The sequence below is a fragment of the Poecilia reticulata genome, chromosome 3 (genome assembly GCF_904066995.2).
Source record: "Poecilia reticulata chromosome 3, P_reticulata-male-v2, whole genome shotgun sequence".
Taxonomy (NCBI): Eukaryota; Metazoa; Chordata; class Actinopteri; order Cyprinodontiformes; family Poeciliidae; genus Poecilia; species Poecilia reticulata.
In genome coordinates, this window is record NC_088832.1 from 9393879 (window position 1) to 9409258 (window position 15380).

At 39.9% G+C, this 15380-nt stretch overlaps 1 protein-coding gene across 19 annotated transcripts in view; it reads right to left on the reverse strand.

Annotated features, from left to right (window-relative positions):
• neo1a (neogenin 1a) overlaps nucleotides 1-15380 on the reverse strand; it is a 210354-nt gene that overhangs the window by 30654 nt on the left and 164320 nt on the right. For 15 of the 19 annotated variants that reach the window (XM_008404713.3, XM_008404711.3, XM_008404710.3 and 12 more), the window contains 4 exons: nucleotides 8498-8732; nucleotides 6770-6924; nucleotides 3106-3254; nucleotides 1081-1219 (listed from right to left, as the gene is read on the reverse strand). In XM_008404713.3, the coding sequence (XP_008402935.2) occupies nucleotides 1081-1219; nucleotides 3106-3254; nucleotides 6770-6924; nucleotides 8498-8732 (678 nt within the window). The remainder of the gene's footprint in view (nucleotides 1-1080; nucleotides 1220-3105; nucleotides 3255-6769; nucleotides 6925-8497; nucleotides 8733-15380) is intronic. The other 4 variants (XM_008404714.3, XM_008404730.3, XM_008404729.3 and 1 more) reach the window with 2 other exon arrangements.

Here is a 15380-nt window from a genome sequence, read left to right on the forward strand (position 1 = left end):
AGGTTTCTGCTGTCCGTATTATTGGGCAAAGTAGGTTTTAGGCTGTTTGGTGGATGAAACGATACATCTTCCTGCATTTAAAGAACACAATCTTACCAAATATTTAAATACAACAATGTCCAAGTGGAAGTGGAAGTTTTTTAAATCAATATTAAGGAACCATTTATTAAAACCAAGCTCCAATATCTTGATTAAAAGTGACTTGTAAGCTAGTTTTGTTTAATTTTAAGTATATTACGATATTTGCACTAGAAACTAGCTTTAAAAATACTTGTTATGGTAAGACTTTGTGTTTTTGCTATATGGAAACCAGGTTACTTGAATTTAATAGTTCATTTCATTGCTTCAAACTGAAAATAATAATCGATTACTAAATCGGAATAAAGAGAAGATTGTCATTCAATCTGAGCAGTTCGGACATAAAACGTTAACAAATAGAAACCAAGTCTTCTTATGATTAAGTAGCTTGTATCTCAAACGACGACTTTTCTGCCTCTAAAAGCCTCTAATATCACCACGCAGGACTTTTTGGTCTATGTCCTTTCGCTTGAAAACCAAATAAATGATGACCGGCAACAGCTGCTGTCATCTCTCTTTTGGCAAACTACTGTAGGCTGTCAAGGCTTCGAGGTAAACAATGCTTCCTTTGTCTTCTAACCCAACACATCTAGTGCAGGGTTTCTGCAGTTTCCACCCAATTTAAGACTTTTAAAGACCATTATGGATGGAATTCAAGACCTATATCAGTACAGAAAAATATGAACTCCAATTTTATGATAAATTTGCACTTTCACATGGTAGACACAAAAAAAGCTAGCTAGAAAGGGTATATTAGCAGCTGGTTAGCAGTAGTCTCGACCATCTTGGGTCACAAGACAGAAAAGTCCAGCAAGAACCCCCCTACACCCCCCCTGAGAAGATACAAGATTAAATAGTCCTGTCAAGAGAAAATGTAAGCCCTGTGATTTAGATATTTAAGACCAACTTGCTTATTTTAAGACTGTTTAAGGATGTTAAAACACAACAAGCATTAGGAGACGTTGAAATTGTGTCAGGTCAACATTTAAGCAACCGACTGACCGTCAGAAAGTGTCCGGACCATGACGTCCTCCGTGGAGACCCCCGGGCCGTGCTTGTTGTTGGCCACTACGCGGAAGCTGTACTCTGTGTTCTTCTTCAGTCCAGCCATGGTGTATGACTGGCCATCTATGTCAACATCCTGAAACACAGGATGGAGCAAAATCAATGAAGCTTGCAGTGAAAGTCTTTTACTCATTCTAAAAAAAAAAAAAAAAAAAAAACAGAAGCAAAAAATAGATTGCCTCCACACGCACAAAAAATAGAAACTCTTGACAGCATCCTGGCTTTAAATCTGAGACAAACAAGCTGTAAACAAGACAGCTCCAGCAGCTACAGATGCCTGTTTTGGTCGGCTCATTTCACTAATTTCTGTTTTTCACTTGCTGTAAAAATGTCGTCTTCCACCGAGACGCGCGCTCTTCCTTCTGTGATTAGTGTGATTTGCTTCACAAATTGGTTACGCCGCTGCATTCCCAATTACTCCGGGCCGTTTACATCCAGCTCTTTAATTGTGATGTTTCAAAAAACGGAAAAACAAGAAAGAAAAGAAAAAGCAGCAGATCTTTCGAATTCTACCCGGAGCTCAGATGTTCACTTGTGACTGCATCGTCCTTTGTATGTGATCTCTTCACTTCCGTTTGACCTTTCAATGTTTGATGTCCTTCCAACTTCATCTGTTTCGTTCACCTCCCGCCTCTTCCACCTCATCTCCAGCTCTCTTCTCCAGGGAACCGAGGCGTCATTACTCAGTGCAGTGGCTGACGTTTCGTCCATTATCATATTAAAGGCTTTTTAATGCCTGACTGGCTTGCACAATGCTGCTGCTGCCTCTGCTGGGGCTGATTCGCTATCTGAGCAGCGATGTTCCACCCTTACTTCTGCGAGAACACAGACAAATCCTGTCTGCTTTCTTTCTGTTCGATGCACACTTGCGTGGTAGATGACTGAACCAAGAACGAATGAATTTCTCAGAAAACCAGACTAAATGGAAATCAATTGCTTGGACCATTAAGGCACAGCATGGAGATTTAACATTTCCTATTTTCCTCTACTCCTGGATTAAAGATTTTTCAATTCACTTTCAGGCATTTTTTTTTTTTTTTACATGGAAGTACAAATGGTTAATATAAAGGTATGAATGGAAGCTAACAATGCATCAGGAGAACAAAGAAATCCATTCAATCCAACTCTATTAGGTTTTTTCTGAGTTTATGGTTTCCGATACCCAGGTTTGAGTATGCTTCAATAAAACCTGACTCCTGTTAATTATAAGCTTTGAGGAAAATGTTTATCCTCGCAATGCAAATGGCAAACATTTGAATAAATGTTTTAGTTACATCTTCGGCAACGCTGCTAAAGCTACAGACGTGTTCCACTGGGGGACTTTTTCAAGAAACAGGGAACTTTTTCCTCATCTCTGTGTTTCCACAGCAGAAATTGGAGGAAAAACATCTACCATGAAGCAAACCTGGAAGTCAACTTCAAGATCTGAAACCCTACAGCGTGGGTGAATTAAAACAACTTTGCAAAGAAGATTGAGCCAAAATCCCTCCAGAGGGATGTAAAACTGTCACTTCTAGTTAACAGGTGACTGCAGCTGTTGACATTGGCAACATTAACCCCGGATTAGAGAGCAATCACTGTTTCACATGCATGGATGGATACTTTATCCGGACTTAAATCATTATGTGGGACAATAATCCTGATCAACACAGTTAAAACAAATATAGTTTTTAGATGCCAAAAGTGTAGTTTGAATCTCTGTAGTTGTTGTTTTATAACCATTTATCTTCCTATTACACAGAGAAATCTCTGCACGGACAACAATCTCCCCAATATATTCACGTTTTGACGTCTTCGGCTGCTTTACACGGCTGCGATGTGTCAGATTGGGCCAAGTGAAATAGATGAACAGCATCATTTTTTTGGGCTCTGGAGAGAAGGAGTCTTGTTTGAATCTAAGAAACTGCAGAGAGAGATGCAGGCCGGCGCCGTCTGTGATGTGCTGCTGACAGAACGTCCTACCTCTTCGGTGCCAACACTTCTGTCTGTGTAGTAGAGCTTGTAGGAGAGGATCTCCCCGTTGCCTGTGAGGGGTTTATCCCAGCTGAGGAAGAAGGAGGTCGGAGTGTTGGACACCGCCTGCAGGTTGGGCGCTGGACCCGGCACTTGTACTGACGGGGGAGGGAGGGACAACAAAAAAAATACAAGAGGCAACAATTAGAAATCTATATGTTTACAATTACTATTGTACCCCCAGAGAAAGTAAAGTCACTTTGAATGCAAATATATTCTAGGTTGTTTCTAAACCACATTATTAGATTAGGTTCAGAACCCTGTTGCTTCGCTGATAAAAGAGAGAGGGAGGCTCAGCCTTACATCACTGATGCACTTTTTATGTTTTCTAGGATAAAACAAACAAATCTGTGCTTCCACAAAACCACCGATGTATATATTTTTTTATTGTCCACGTATTCTCTCCGAGTAACACCTGGGCTGAAAAGTGGAAATAACTTCCAAACTATCATTGGGAATTCCAGTCCAGACGACAACTGGACTGGAATTCAAGAAGTCTGAGTTTACAAGATGTCTAAAACCAGAAGTTAGATGTAAAATTTATGCTAACATTTTGCTAACATTTGTAAGAAATGTTCAGGAAGAAAACTGAACATTTATCAGACCTCTGATAAATGCCTTATCAGAGGACATTTTCTCCGTTTTATAATTTCTTTTGCTCTTTTTATAATTTAAATGAAATTATTGCCCTTCTCAGTGGCAGAAGGGGAATATTTTCACACTAGTGACATTTGGGGTTGATTGATTGAGAAACCCTGGAAGCCTTTAACTTGAATTTGATGTCATAGATCAGTGGTGCCCAAAGTCGGTCCTGGAGGGCCGGCATCCTGCATGTTTTAGTTGTCTCCCTGGTTTAATGCACCTGGATCAAATGATGGCTCACTAAGAAGAACATTGACAAGCTGAAAAGGTATTTACTACCACCAGGGAGAAAACTAAAACATGCAGGATGCCAGAATTCAAGGACCGACTTTGGGAACCACTGTTATAGATCGACTCAAAGTGGTGCACATTTGCCCAAATTTTCGCATTTCCTATCTGCTAATGCGGCAACTACAGGAAGAAAAAAAAAAAGCAAAAAGCATGTGACCCTCTTTAGCCAATAAGGCAGAAGAAGTTTTCAGAAATACCTTCCCTATGAGGTAGATGGATAGGAAATACAAAAGGATGCTACAGTAGCTAACAGATATGATAGCTAACAAGCATGTTAGCTAACCCTACAAGCTAACACTAACTTTTTTTAAATCAACTTAAAAACTCAGTAAAGCTCCTGTGTCTACAACAATGAAGTAGTCAACATGAGCATGTAAATATTCTGGCCGTCTGCTAACATTTCCCGCTATTTGTGATTATTAGCTTCACAGACACAAACAGACCAGGGACGGGTTTCTATCGGTCTGTCGAGATACGCTTCCCAAATTCACTTACCTGTTTCACTTTTAATTATTAGGTTTGCCCTAATGAAGAAGTTTATAATATTGTCATTTTGTAATTAATCATATTTTTGCTCTCAACTAGAAAGAATCCGTTGCTTTAAAAGAATGTTGCCATGGTATCGAAAATGGCATATGTAGATAAGCTGAGCTGGTGCAGACAGATAAACAAATAAACCATATATCTTTTTCTTCTTTTCAATTATGCAACACTTTGTGTTGGCCAGCGAATAAAAAGACCCTCAGTAAACTGTGGCTGTAGCCACAAGCAAGAAAATCAAGGGCAATGCAAATTAGAGCTCAAATACAGAACACTTTTAATAATTTTTAGTTATTAATAATTAAAAACCCTATGTTTGGTATACAGTAAAAAATGCGTGCTCCTTCTCCGCTCTGGTATTTTAGATTAAATGTAACACAATGATGCTGAAGTGTTTGCCTGAGGGCAGACAGTATCTCTGTTCTCTACAAAACTTGTAACCTTTAGCTGCAGGTGCTGCTGACAGAAGAAAGACCCCCCTCCCATTTGTCAGCCTGTATGAATGGTGAAGGTGTGTGCGTGTGTGTGTGTATTGGTGTATTAGCTCTGGTCCCTGTGGGTAAAAAAAAATAAAAATATCAGGGCAGCACTGTGTGCACAAACCAGGCACTCAGATGCAGGTCAACAGTTTAAGCTGCAATTCATAGCATGTCCTCAAACTAAAGATACACCACCAAGGTACAGGCCGCCCTCGCCGCCGTCCCTGTGGGCGGCTCTGCTCCTGCTGGCAAAGGCATTAAGGTGTAGTGTGTGTGGTTTTGTGTTTGTTTGCGTGTGTGTGTGTGGAGCCATCCGGCCAGAAACCGACAGGGACAGGTAGGAAAACAGAAGCTGACCTACAAAGTGACAGAGACAGAGCTGGAGCTCAGACAGGAGGGGAGGCGTGTCCGCGGTCTGAGGGTGTGCTGGGGGAATCCCCTCCACAGAGCTCTGAAGTCATGGCTGAAACTCCAGGAGCAGCCAAGAGGCTCCAACGCTTAAAAAAAAAAATTAAATAAATAACCCAACGCCAAAGTCACGGTGTCTCATAACCCAACGCCAAAGTCACGGTGTCTCTTGCTTTGCCCCAGTGAAATCCAGACGTCCGCCAGTGGAAACATTTAAAGCTGCTCTTTTGCCTTCTATAAGCAAAAAAATGTGCTATAATCTGGACCTATCTGATTTTAACCGTTTCACGCCTCGCTTGTTTTCCCTCTCATTATCTGTCCAGACTCAACTTTGCTAAAGTCTCAATCTTTTAGGTCCATTTTCAAATATAGAACAGAAATGTTCACCGAGTGTTTATAGAGAAGGTAGGAAAGAGAGGGAGAGGAAGGAAGGACACAAGGAATGAAGGGAAGACAGAGGGAGGGAAATAAAGAAGAAAGGAAGGAGGGGATAGTGGTAGAACATGATGACAAAAGGAAGAGAGAAGGATAAGTGAATAAAAAAGCACACAAGGAACATAGAAAGGATAAAGATAAGATAGATGGATAAACAATAAGAGACAGAAAGACAGAAAGAATGAAAAAAACTACAGGAAGAAGCAAGGAAATAACAGAATAAAGAAGGAAAGAGCAAGAAAAGACAGAAGGAAGAATATGAAGAAGGAAGGAATGATAAGAGGAAGAAAGGAAAAAAAGACAAGGAAGGAAGGACACCAAAATAAAGGATTGTTATGAAGGGAACTCTTTTTGCACTCTTTCTATATGTATCCAGATCTTACTAGTGAAAACAAGAAAACAACTCCAGACTTTTCCAGGCTGCATGGGAACCCTGACCTGGGCAGGCTCAGCTAACACCAAAACACACAGTGAGGTTTGAGGAAACGCTTAGGAATAAACAAGAAGTGGTTCACAGTAGGTTTTCTATTGGGTGGTCTGCTTGCAGCACAGAACCCCCTTCCAGCCTCCAGTGTGTGTGTGAAGTGTGTGTGAAGGCGGAGGGTGACGGGCGTCTGTCAGAAGCCACCATACGCTGCATGTGAGTGGATATTTGTTTGGGCCTCCGTCTATTTGCACATTTTTGAGCATCTTGTTTACCCCAGAGTGTTGGTGTGAGCATGTTCCCAGCAAACTGCCAGCGGTTTCAGTCATGTTTGCACACGACGTTTACGGAGCACGTATGAATTAACTGTACAGTGTGTGTGTGTGTGTGTTACCTTCAGCTTGGGTGGCCACTTTGAGTGCTGCTGAGCTCTCGCCCTGGCCATTGCTGTTGTGCGCCACCACCCTGAAGCGATACTTGGTGTCTGGCATCAGGTTCTGGATGGTGACCTGCATTTCTCCTGGTCGGCTGGTGTTCACCACCCGCTCCCTGGTGCGTGAGGGAGCAGAAGAAAAAAGAAAAAAAAAAAAAAAGTCCAGGGATTTCAATATTTCATTTACATTACGCAGCTATTGAATTAACTTTTTTAAAATCAATTTTAATTCACTTTTAGTAATGGTGTCGCTCTGTAACAATTATCTGAATGTTAAAAAGTTCTTCTAATTCCAAGCTGAAAGGATAATGATCCATGTTAACCTCCTAAATGTGTGTGTAAAATAAATTAATCTTCAACTGGAGCAGCATAATCAGACAGTGAGAAATTTATGATATTCCAACCATTAATTCAAGTTTTCACTTTGACATTAAATGTTTTCCTTTGTACATTATTTGTGTGTGAAAAAAGACAAATTTTGTTGATTATTATTCATTTGTAAAAGCAATAAAACAGATAAAATATCAACGAGGATGAATACATTTTATAGATACTGTAGAACTTAAGTATTTGTAAAAAAAAAAAAAAAAAAAAGGTCAGATCATCTAGAAAGATTTCAGAGAATATAGCATTTAAACAAAGTGAATGTGCACTGATCTGCATAAAAGATGCCTATTCCTCCCAAGGCATTGAATGAACCAACCAGCCAGCTAATTAAATATAGATGCAGATGTAGTGAGGCAACAAAAACCAGAATTGGTGAGTTCAGAAAAAGATACAAGACTTCCTAAGTGTTGCATTTAAATTTGATGTATTTTTACAAACAATTTTATTCATATACATTTTTTTTTTAAATGTTTCACTTAGAGAATGGTCTCAACGTTCCTTGTTTGAGCAGCACCAAAAACGTCCTTGAGTGTCTTCTATGTGACTTTGAACAGAGGAGAAATGGACACAAGAACAGATCACAGAAAAAGACGTGGACCAGATTTGTTTGAAGTGGAGTTAATATCTGATCTAAAGTAGAAATCTCTCTCATCTCAACTTATATGAAACAGATAACTTTTCCACATGCAGTGATGATTTGGAGAGCTGAGTTTGCTTCACTGTGTTATAATACCCAAAATTAGCACAAGAAACACCACAACACTTCATGTCTGCTTCTGCTGAGAAGCTTTATGGAGATTCCCCATCACATCTTCCAGCAGGACTTCATGTAAAAGGAACTCCAACCAAATTTTGAGGGTATATTTTGTACAATACATGAACGTACTTTACATTAATCTGACATTTATTGTTTTTAAAAATGATCCTCTTTTGTTGATCTAATGTAATACAATACAGAAGAGGATTAGGGCCACTGAAAAATGTTCTCAAAATTCCAAGATTAAAGTCAGAATTATGAGAATAAAAGTCAGATTTTTCCCCCCTCTTCCAAAGTATATATATATTAAAAAAACAAAATTTTTTAGGTTTTTATCATCTGTAGTCAACAAACTCTTCCAATATTTTGTTTCGATCTTAGTAACTAATCTACATGATATGTTCACCTTTTAAACAGAAACACTAAAAACACCTGGAGACATTTCCACTCGCTGAGATGCGCTCATACAGTAATCGCCCGTCGCCGTCCAAATCGCCTCCTGTTAAGGCGCGGCGTTAAGTTGTGGCGTTAAGACGTGGCCGTACCTGCTGGTGCCCTCCTGGCTGTAGAACACGGAGTAGGTCAGGTCATCTCCATGCGGCTCGGCCGGCTGGCGCCACGTCAGCTTGATGAAGCGGGTGGAGACCAGGGAAGCCACGACGTCCCGCGGCGCGGAGGGGGTGGGCCCCGCCGCCGCGGCCACGCCTCCGGAGCCTGCTGTTACATGGTCAGTAGTGTTAGGAGTCAGTGAAGGGGGGGGGAAGGCGGGCAGGGCTACGTCTTCAGGGTCGGGGTAAGGAGAGGAGAGGAAGTGGAGGTGGGGTGGGGTAGGGCGGGGTGGGGGGAATAGGACAGAAATATCGCATCCAAATGGACAGGTCGAAATAGGAGGAGAGGAGTTGGAATGGAAAATGACAGTGACACGAAAGAAAGAAAGGAAGGAGGGAAGAAAGGAAGGAAACAAAACAGAAAAAACAAAATAACAACGTAACGAAAAAGACTCTTGGCATGACAAGGAACCACAGAAATAAAACACTTCTACTTCACTCACAGAGCTGACGAAAGCACAATACGAGGGAGACTAAACATGCAGATCCACACACGGCCCTCCAACGTAAGGCAGCAAAACAGGTCGGGAGTGCGCTCAGCTCAACGACAAACATGTTCCCAGCCAATCATTCGTGTGGCAGAATGATTGGTTTGCATGTTTCTGGGCATTCTCAGACTTTGCTCTGGACAAAGTCGCCTAAAGGGGATCCAGTTTTATGACACAGCAACAAAAACTCCTCACCCTGACATCGACATTCTGCAACCAGATGAGGTTATAAAACCCCTTTTTACCGTCACGTTCTGCTGTCCAAGCCACAGAAATGTTTGTGATTTTACTTCTTTTTTCCCATTTTTTTGGAGGAACAAACAGCGGTCAGACCAGGCAAGATCTGCTTTCCATTTGCCTGGCAAGTGAGCAAAACGAGAGCCTTTTGGAGAAGCGCGTCGAGTCTGTGTGACATTTCCATTTGTTTGGAGGTCAGGGAAATCAACCGGAGGGCGAAGCCGGAATAAAGAATCGGAGCGGAGCCAGCGTGCTGCTAAAACTGTATTATTACTGCTGAAATGCTACTGAAATGTAAAAAAAAAAAAAAAAAAAAAAAAAAAAAAAAAGGGCCGCTGGCGCGCTTATTTGTCACATCGCGCTGACAAGCCGCTAATTTGGCTTTCAGCGTTTGTTTACATTTCAAACTGTCGGCACGAGCTGCCGTCTGTGATTGAACTCATAAGATTTACCTTCACGCATGATTTCTGAACATTAACGCAAGCGGGGGGGAAAAAAGGAAAAAAGGACAGCAAACAAGCAGAGATTTATTTCAACTTTATGTCTTTCACGTCGAGTTTATGAGCTTCCTGTGCAGAAACTTTTGGTAAAATGAAAGAAGATCCTCTCTCAACTTAACATGATTTATGAAAAGTTTTCTGGTTTAAAACGCTTTAAATTTTACCTCAAATGTTAAAAAACACTTAGTAGATGCCTTAGTGTTAATTTTGGAGTCACTAGAACCACAATTATTGACCTGCTTTTACTCAAAAGCAAATCTTACAGCCCAAATAAGGAAAAATAAAATCGGCCCAAACAATGTGGAAACTTGGCATATCTTATATTTAGGGAATCTTACAAGATGTTTTAAAAATGTTTTTGGGTCTACAATACTTTACCAATCTGTTTTCTACAAAAAAAGCCTAACTTATTTTGCTGAATTCAATAAGACTAAGAACTAAGAGTTTAGTTTATTAATGAGCTCATCAAATTTTTTTTTTTAAAAAGGCACAAAAAGTTTGCTTTAAAAATGCTATGAAAAATTTTACTTTTTAATTTTGGAGATTATGGCGAAAAGTTTGGACACGACTGCTCTAAAATCTACTTTAAAGGGAATATGCACTCTTCCAGTTTTCTTTATTGTGCTGCTGGTACTGATACATTTCCCCACTGTGGAAAAATAAAAAAATATTCCTTCTCAACTCTTTTCTATTCTAATTATATGATCACAAACTTCAACATAGTGGCTGCCCTACGTTGGAGTTCCTGGGTTTTATTTTCATACATCTCTGAGCATTGGAACTGTCTGATCTTAGCATTGATTTGCTAAGTGTTTCCACTCCTGGGTAGATAAGCAGCCGGCATAAATATTTTCCACTTATCAATAACCTTTATTGATGTAGAATGACTTCAAATTGTTCGGAAATTACCTCATAACCCTTCCTAGGTTGATAGACAGCAACTATTTCTTCCCTACAGTCACTGAGGTGTTCAACACTTTATGATGATTCAATCAAGTAGCACTTTTCTTCTAAGAAGGAATACTTAATATCTTGGCTTTTGTTATGGTTAAAAACAAAACAAAGATCATGAGGAATATGTTTTAGTTTTGGCGCACTAGAAGTTAGATTTAAATAATTCGGACTGTTTTATTTTGTCCCGATAAGTAATACCACAGAAGTCCTCTTTGGTGAACTTTCATCACTGTAACTTGCCCCGCAGTTCTAGCTCCTTCTTCTGTGCAGAATAAATCGATGGTTGCTCAGTACAGCAGCAGGCACTACGGTTCGATTACACTCTGGATGAAACACTAACAGGAGCAGCTTTTCCCAGATTCAAAAAAAAAATCACAATCAGTCGAGACCAGTGGTGGGAAGTAACGAAGTACAAGTACTCCGTTACTGTACTTAAGTACAATTTTCGTGTATCTGTACTTTACTTAAGTAGATTTAATAATGGATACTTTCTACTTTTACTCCACTACATTTTACAGTAAGTAACTGTACTTTCTACTTTACTACAAAACTGTCACGTTACTCGTTACATCCAAGTCGTATTGCTCTTTTTTTCCGTTAAAATGTGAAGTTCAGGGACTTAAGGTGACGCCGTAAAATCCGAACAATAACGTGACTTACGTGTCTGTTGTCACCCATCGCCTCCAACTTTACTCGCACGCGGAGTTCCAGACATGCGCAGTGGTTTCCTCTGAGCGGGAGGAGATGTTTGTCTAATCGTCAGTAATATAGCTCTGCATAAATCGATATGGCGACATGTAAAATCAGCAGTGCTTCGCTTTCACAGACGGTGGGGACTTCGTCTAACTTTTAGCATCACTTGGAAGGAAAGCTTAAAAAAAGGTAAGCTCCGTGGACGTGTTGCTAGCAAAGCTAGCTGTAGAGACAAATGTGTTGCATCTGCGATAAAAAAAGTTGTCACTCATGCGCTGAATTATTGTGTGGAGGTGTTGACTGAGGTGTCGCATATATGGGACAACGCTGTGACCAAAGTGCAAAAAACACAGGACAAAAAATGGGATTTTCGTCAGCTATTGACACCTTGTTCTGCTGTGCGCATGGAGATTGAGGGCTTTCGGCAAGAGGTTTTAGTCAGAGTCGAACACTGCCAAAAATGGTCAAAAACGTGTCCGTGTGTCCGTGTTCCCCTATCACCCCCCTCCCCTTGTGCCTAGTGGTACGATATTCAGGAACGATTCGATTCTTCTGGACGGATCTTTACAGATTACATTCATTTCAGCTCTAAGTATTTAATATCTAGTTTCTTTATGGGAATGTGGATCTTTCAGATCAATTCGAAAAGCAATTTTGATAGGTAAAAGTTACTTTTTTTGTGTCATCTAGCGCGGGGTGCTGGTCTTGACTTGGTCTTGGGTAGATGGTCTTGACTACAACACTGTTACTGTCTCCTTGGTTGCCTGTCTTCTCCCTCCTTCTTTCCATCCCCTTTCTGTTGGATTTCTTTAAAAATAAATGCCATTAGTGGCAAAAAAAAGTGAAGTCCATGTTATGTTAGGACAGGAGATAAATAAACTATGTTACAGAGTAAACACAATAAAAATATGCTTTATCTGACATTGTTCATTAAAATGGCACATTTCTAATGTATTAAAATTGAATACGATCGGTACACTTAATGATATTAGCGATTTGGTAATCCATTCAGCAAGTACTTTTACTTTTAATACTTAAGTATTTTTAAAAGCCAGTACTTTTTTACTTTTACTTAAGTACAAATGTTAATGTGGTAGTTTTACTTTTACTTGAGTACATTTTTGTCTGTGTATTTGTACTTCTACTTAAGTAAATTTTTTGAGTACTTTCTCCACCACTGGCCGAGACCGCTTCACAAATTCACACAAAAAATACCGGTATCCCCGTCATTCAGACAACAACAGTCTCATAAGAACAGCGCTGCATCCAACATGACCGACACGGCGACAGCCGTAAACAGTTTAAAAGTCAGAACTCCAGCCTCAGAGCCTCCGCTTCATTTCAAATCCTGCTTGCTGGAGTCGAGCCAACGACAATGCAAAACGCATTTTCAACCTAATGCTTTCTGACTGCGGCGTAAATGACCAGATGCTAAGTAATTATCTTCAACTAGACAGCTATATGCATACACACACACGCACACACACCGAGCACACGAATGGAAACAGAGACCTAACGCGAACCAGGCTCACGATGGCATAAACAAAAGCTTACGGCCTGTTTGTCGACGGGGAAGAACTTCCTTTACTTAGAAAATGGTGGATTCAGAAACATGTTGGTCTCGGCTGACTGAGGTGGGAATTGATAGGAAATACTGTCACACAGCAGAGGTGGGAGGTGAATGTCACGGATCAGTGCTGCAGTCCATTTAAGATTAAATCCCACAAAAACAAAGAAAAAGAAAAAGCTTAGCGTTCCTCATCAGCTACTTTTAATATGCCATATTTATTTAAATGCAATTATTGAAAGAATCAGCAAGAGGAAGGAAAACAAACAACCAACTGAAAACTGTGGATGTGGTTGTTTCTTTGGGGTTTACATATGAAGATACCTGTATGTTTTTGCTACTCTTCAGGATGGGAAAGGGAAGAGAACATGACATTTAAACAAAGTGGATGAATATTACTTTTCATAAATCGAGAAACTGGCTAAAAGGAAATCGATGCTTGATTCTACAGTAATAACTGGAACAGTTTTAAGCCAGTTTGTCTTTCCAACACAGACAATTATTGTTAAAAAAACAACATACCTCACTGTTAGGCAATGATAAACAGCATAAGTGAAGTTAGAAAGATACAAGTCATACTTTCTAATTTTGTTTTTTATTATGAACAATTTCCTTCATTTTTTTATTTAACCGTTTCACTTGAAGAATGTCCTCAAGATTCCTTGTTTGAGCAGCTGTAAAAAACATCCTTCAGTGTCTTATATCTGAGACTTTGAACAGAGGAGAAATGGACACAAGAACAGATCACAGAAAAAGAAATGGATCAGATTTGTTTGAAGTGGAGTTAATATCTTATCTACAGTAGAAATCTCTCTCATCTTAACATATATAAAACAGATATGAGATTCAGATTTGACCGTCGGAGAGGTTACAATTGTAAATGAAGTTAAAAAAAGAGTGCCATCTGAGAAAAAGCTTGGCATTCTTCATCAGCTACTTTTAATAAGCCAACCTTATTTAAATGCAATTATAAAAAAAATCAGCGTGAGGAAGAATTAAAAAAGCAATACAGGGTGTTTTTTTGTTAGTTTTTTTTCACTGCAAACTGTGGATGAGGCTTAAAAATTCAGGCTGCGTAAACGCGCTGCAGGCAGGGTTCCTGTGAACGCTGCGGGGTTGGAACAATGGATGGTGGAGAGTTTGAGATGAAGATGACGTTCACAATGAAGATGTTCACGGAGCATGCTAATTCTGCTCCATCTTTGACAGCTACTGTACGAGCCAATACATAAATTAGGAATAAAATAGAGCCGATAATGAACTCATTAAATGTCTTTGCTGTAGTATTTTTACCCCTTTATCACATTTTTCATCGCACTGGAGCCACAAACTATTATGCGTTTTTTTTTTGTTTTTTTTTTTGGTGACGGAGCAACAAAAGGGACTAAATAATTGGTAGGTAGAAGAAATTTTTACACCAATAATTATCTTTTTTTTTTTTAGCACAAATCCTGAAATAAGTGAGATCAGAAACGCTCCGAAGCAGAACGATGAAAGAGAAATAAAACCACTCCTGGTAGCTTCCATCTTCATACACATCGTCACTTGTAGGTAAATGACACGCGCCGTCGTTTTTCGGTGTCCTTCCCACAATCTGTCTTGTACATGCAACGCCTGGGATTGTTACAGTAAGGAGGTGTCAGCCTCCCGCTGCTGCTACCGAGCTCTGTTCATAGCTGATTAATGATGTCATTAGTCTCTGTGCCAGAGGTAATGAATTACTGGCATTAAGGCTTAACGAGGAAGGTTACTCTGGATCCGCATGCCGAATCTGGTGTACACAAAAGCAGTTGGGACAAAAACGCGGGCTCATCTTAATATTCAATGCAAGTAAAAGCAAAACTAAAAACAAGTAACTTGGGTCGTTTAAAAAGAGGTCTGACTGAAACCACAGGATTTGGTTGCTAGCTTCTCTCCTCTCGTTCCACTGGGGAGCTCTGCAGTTTAGCTGAAGTGACTTGACGGAAAACAGGAAGTTGGTTAACGCCTATTTGTCATCTGATGCGCAGACATTTGTTTAAAAGAGCTAGCAGGCTAACCTAAACAATACATTCACTTCTTACTTGTGTTCTTTAGCATTACCCAATGTGGTGAAGTGCTTTTGAATGTTGTAACCTGTTGAGAAAGGCACTTTGTCCTGGAGATAGGTGTTTTAGCAGATTACCTTTAAGCTAGCAAAAATGCTAGTGATTTTTACGGGCTGTTTTGTGCACTAGTAGCTAATGAGCACAATGCTTGCTCTTGTTTATTGCACAGTTTGATGTGTTATATGCAGTAAGATTTCAAGGGGTAAACTATGTGCTTTATAATGTTAGTTAAAACAAGTATAAGTTTGGCGACTTTATATGCTCATAAGGTTTACTTTAAAGGTGTAAATCTAA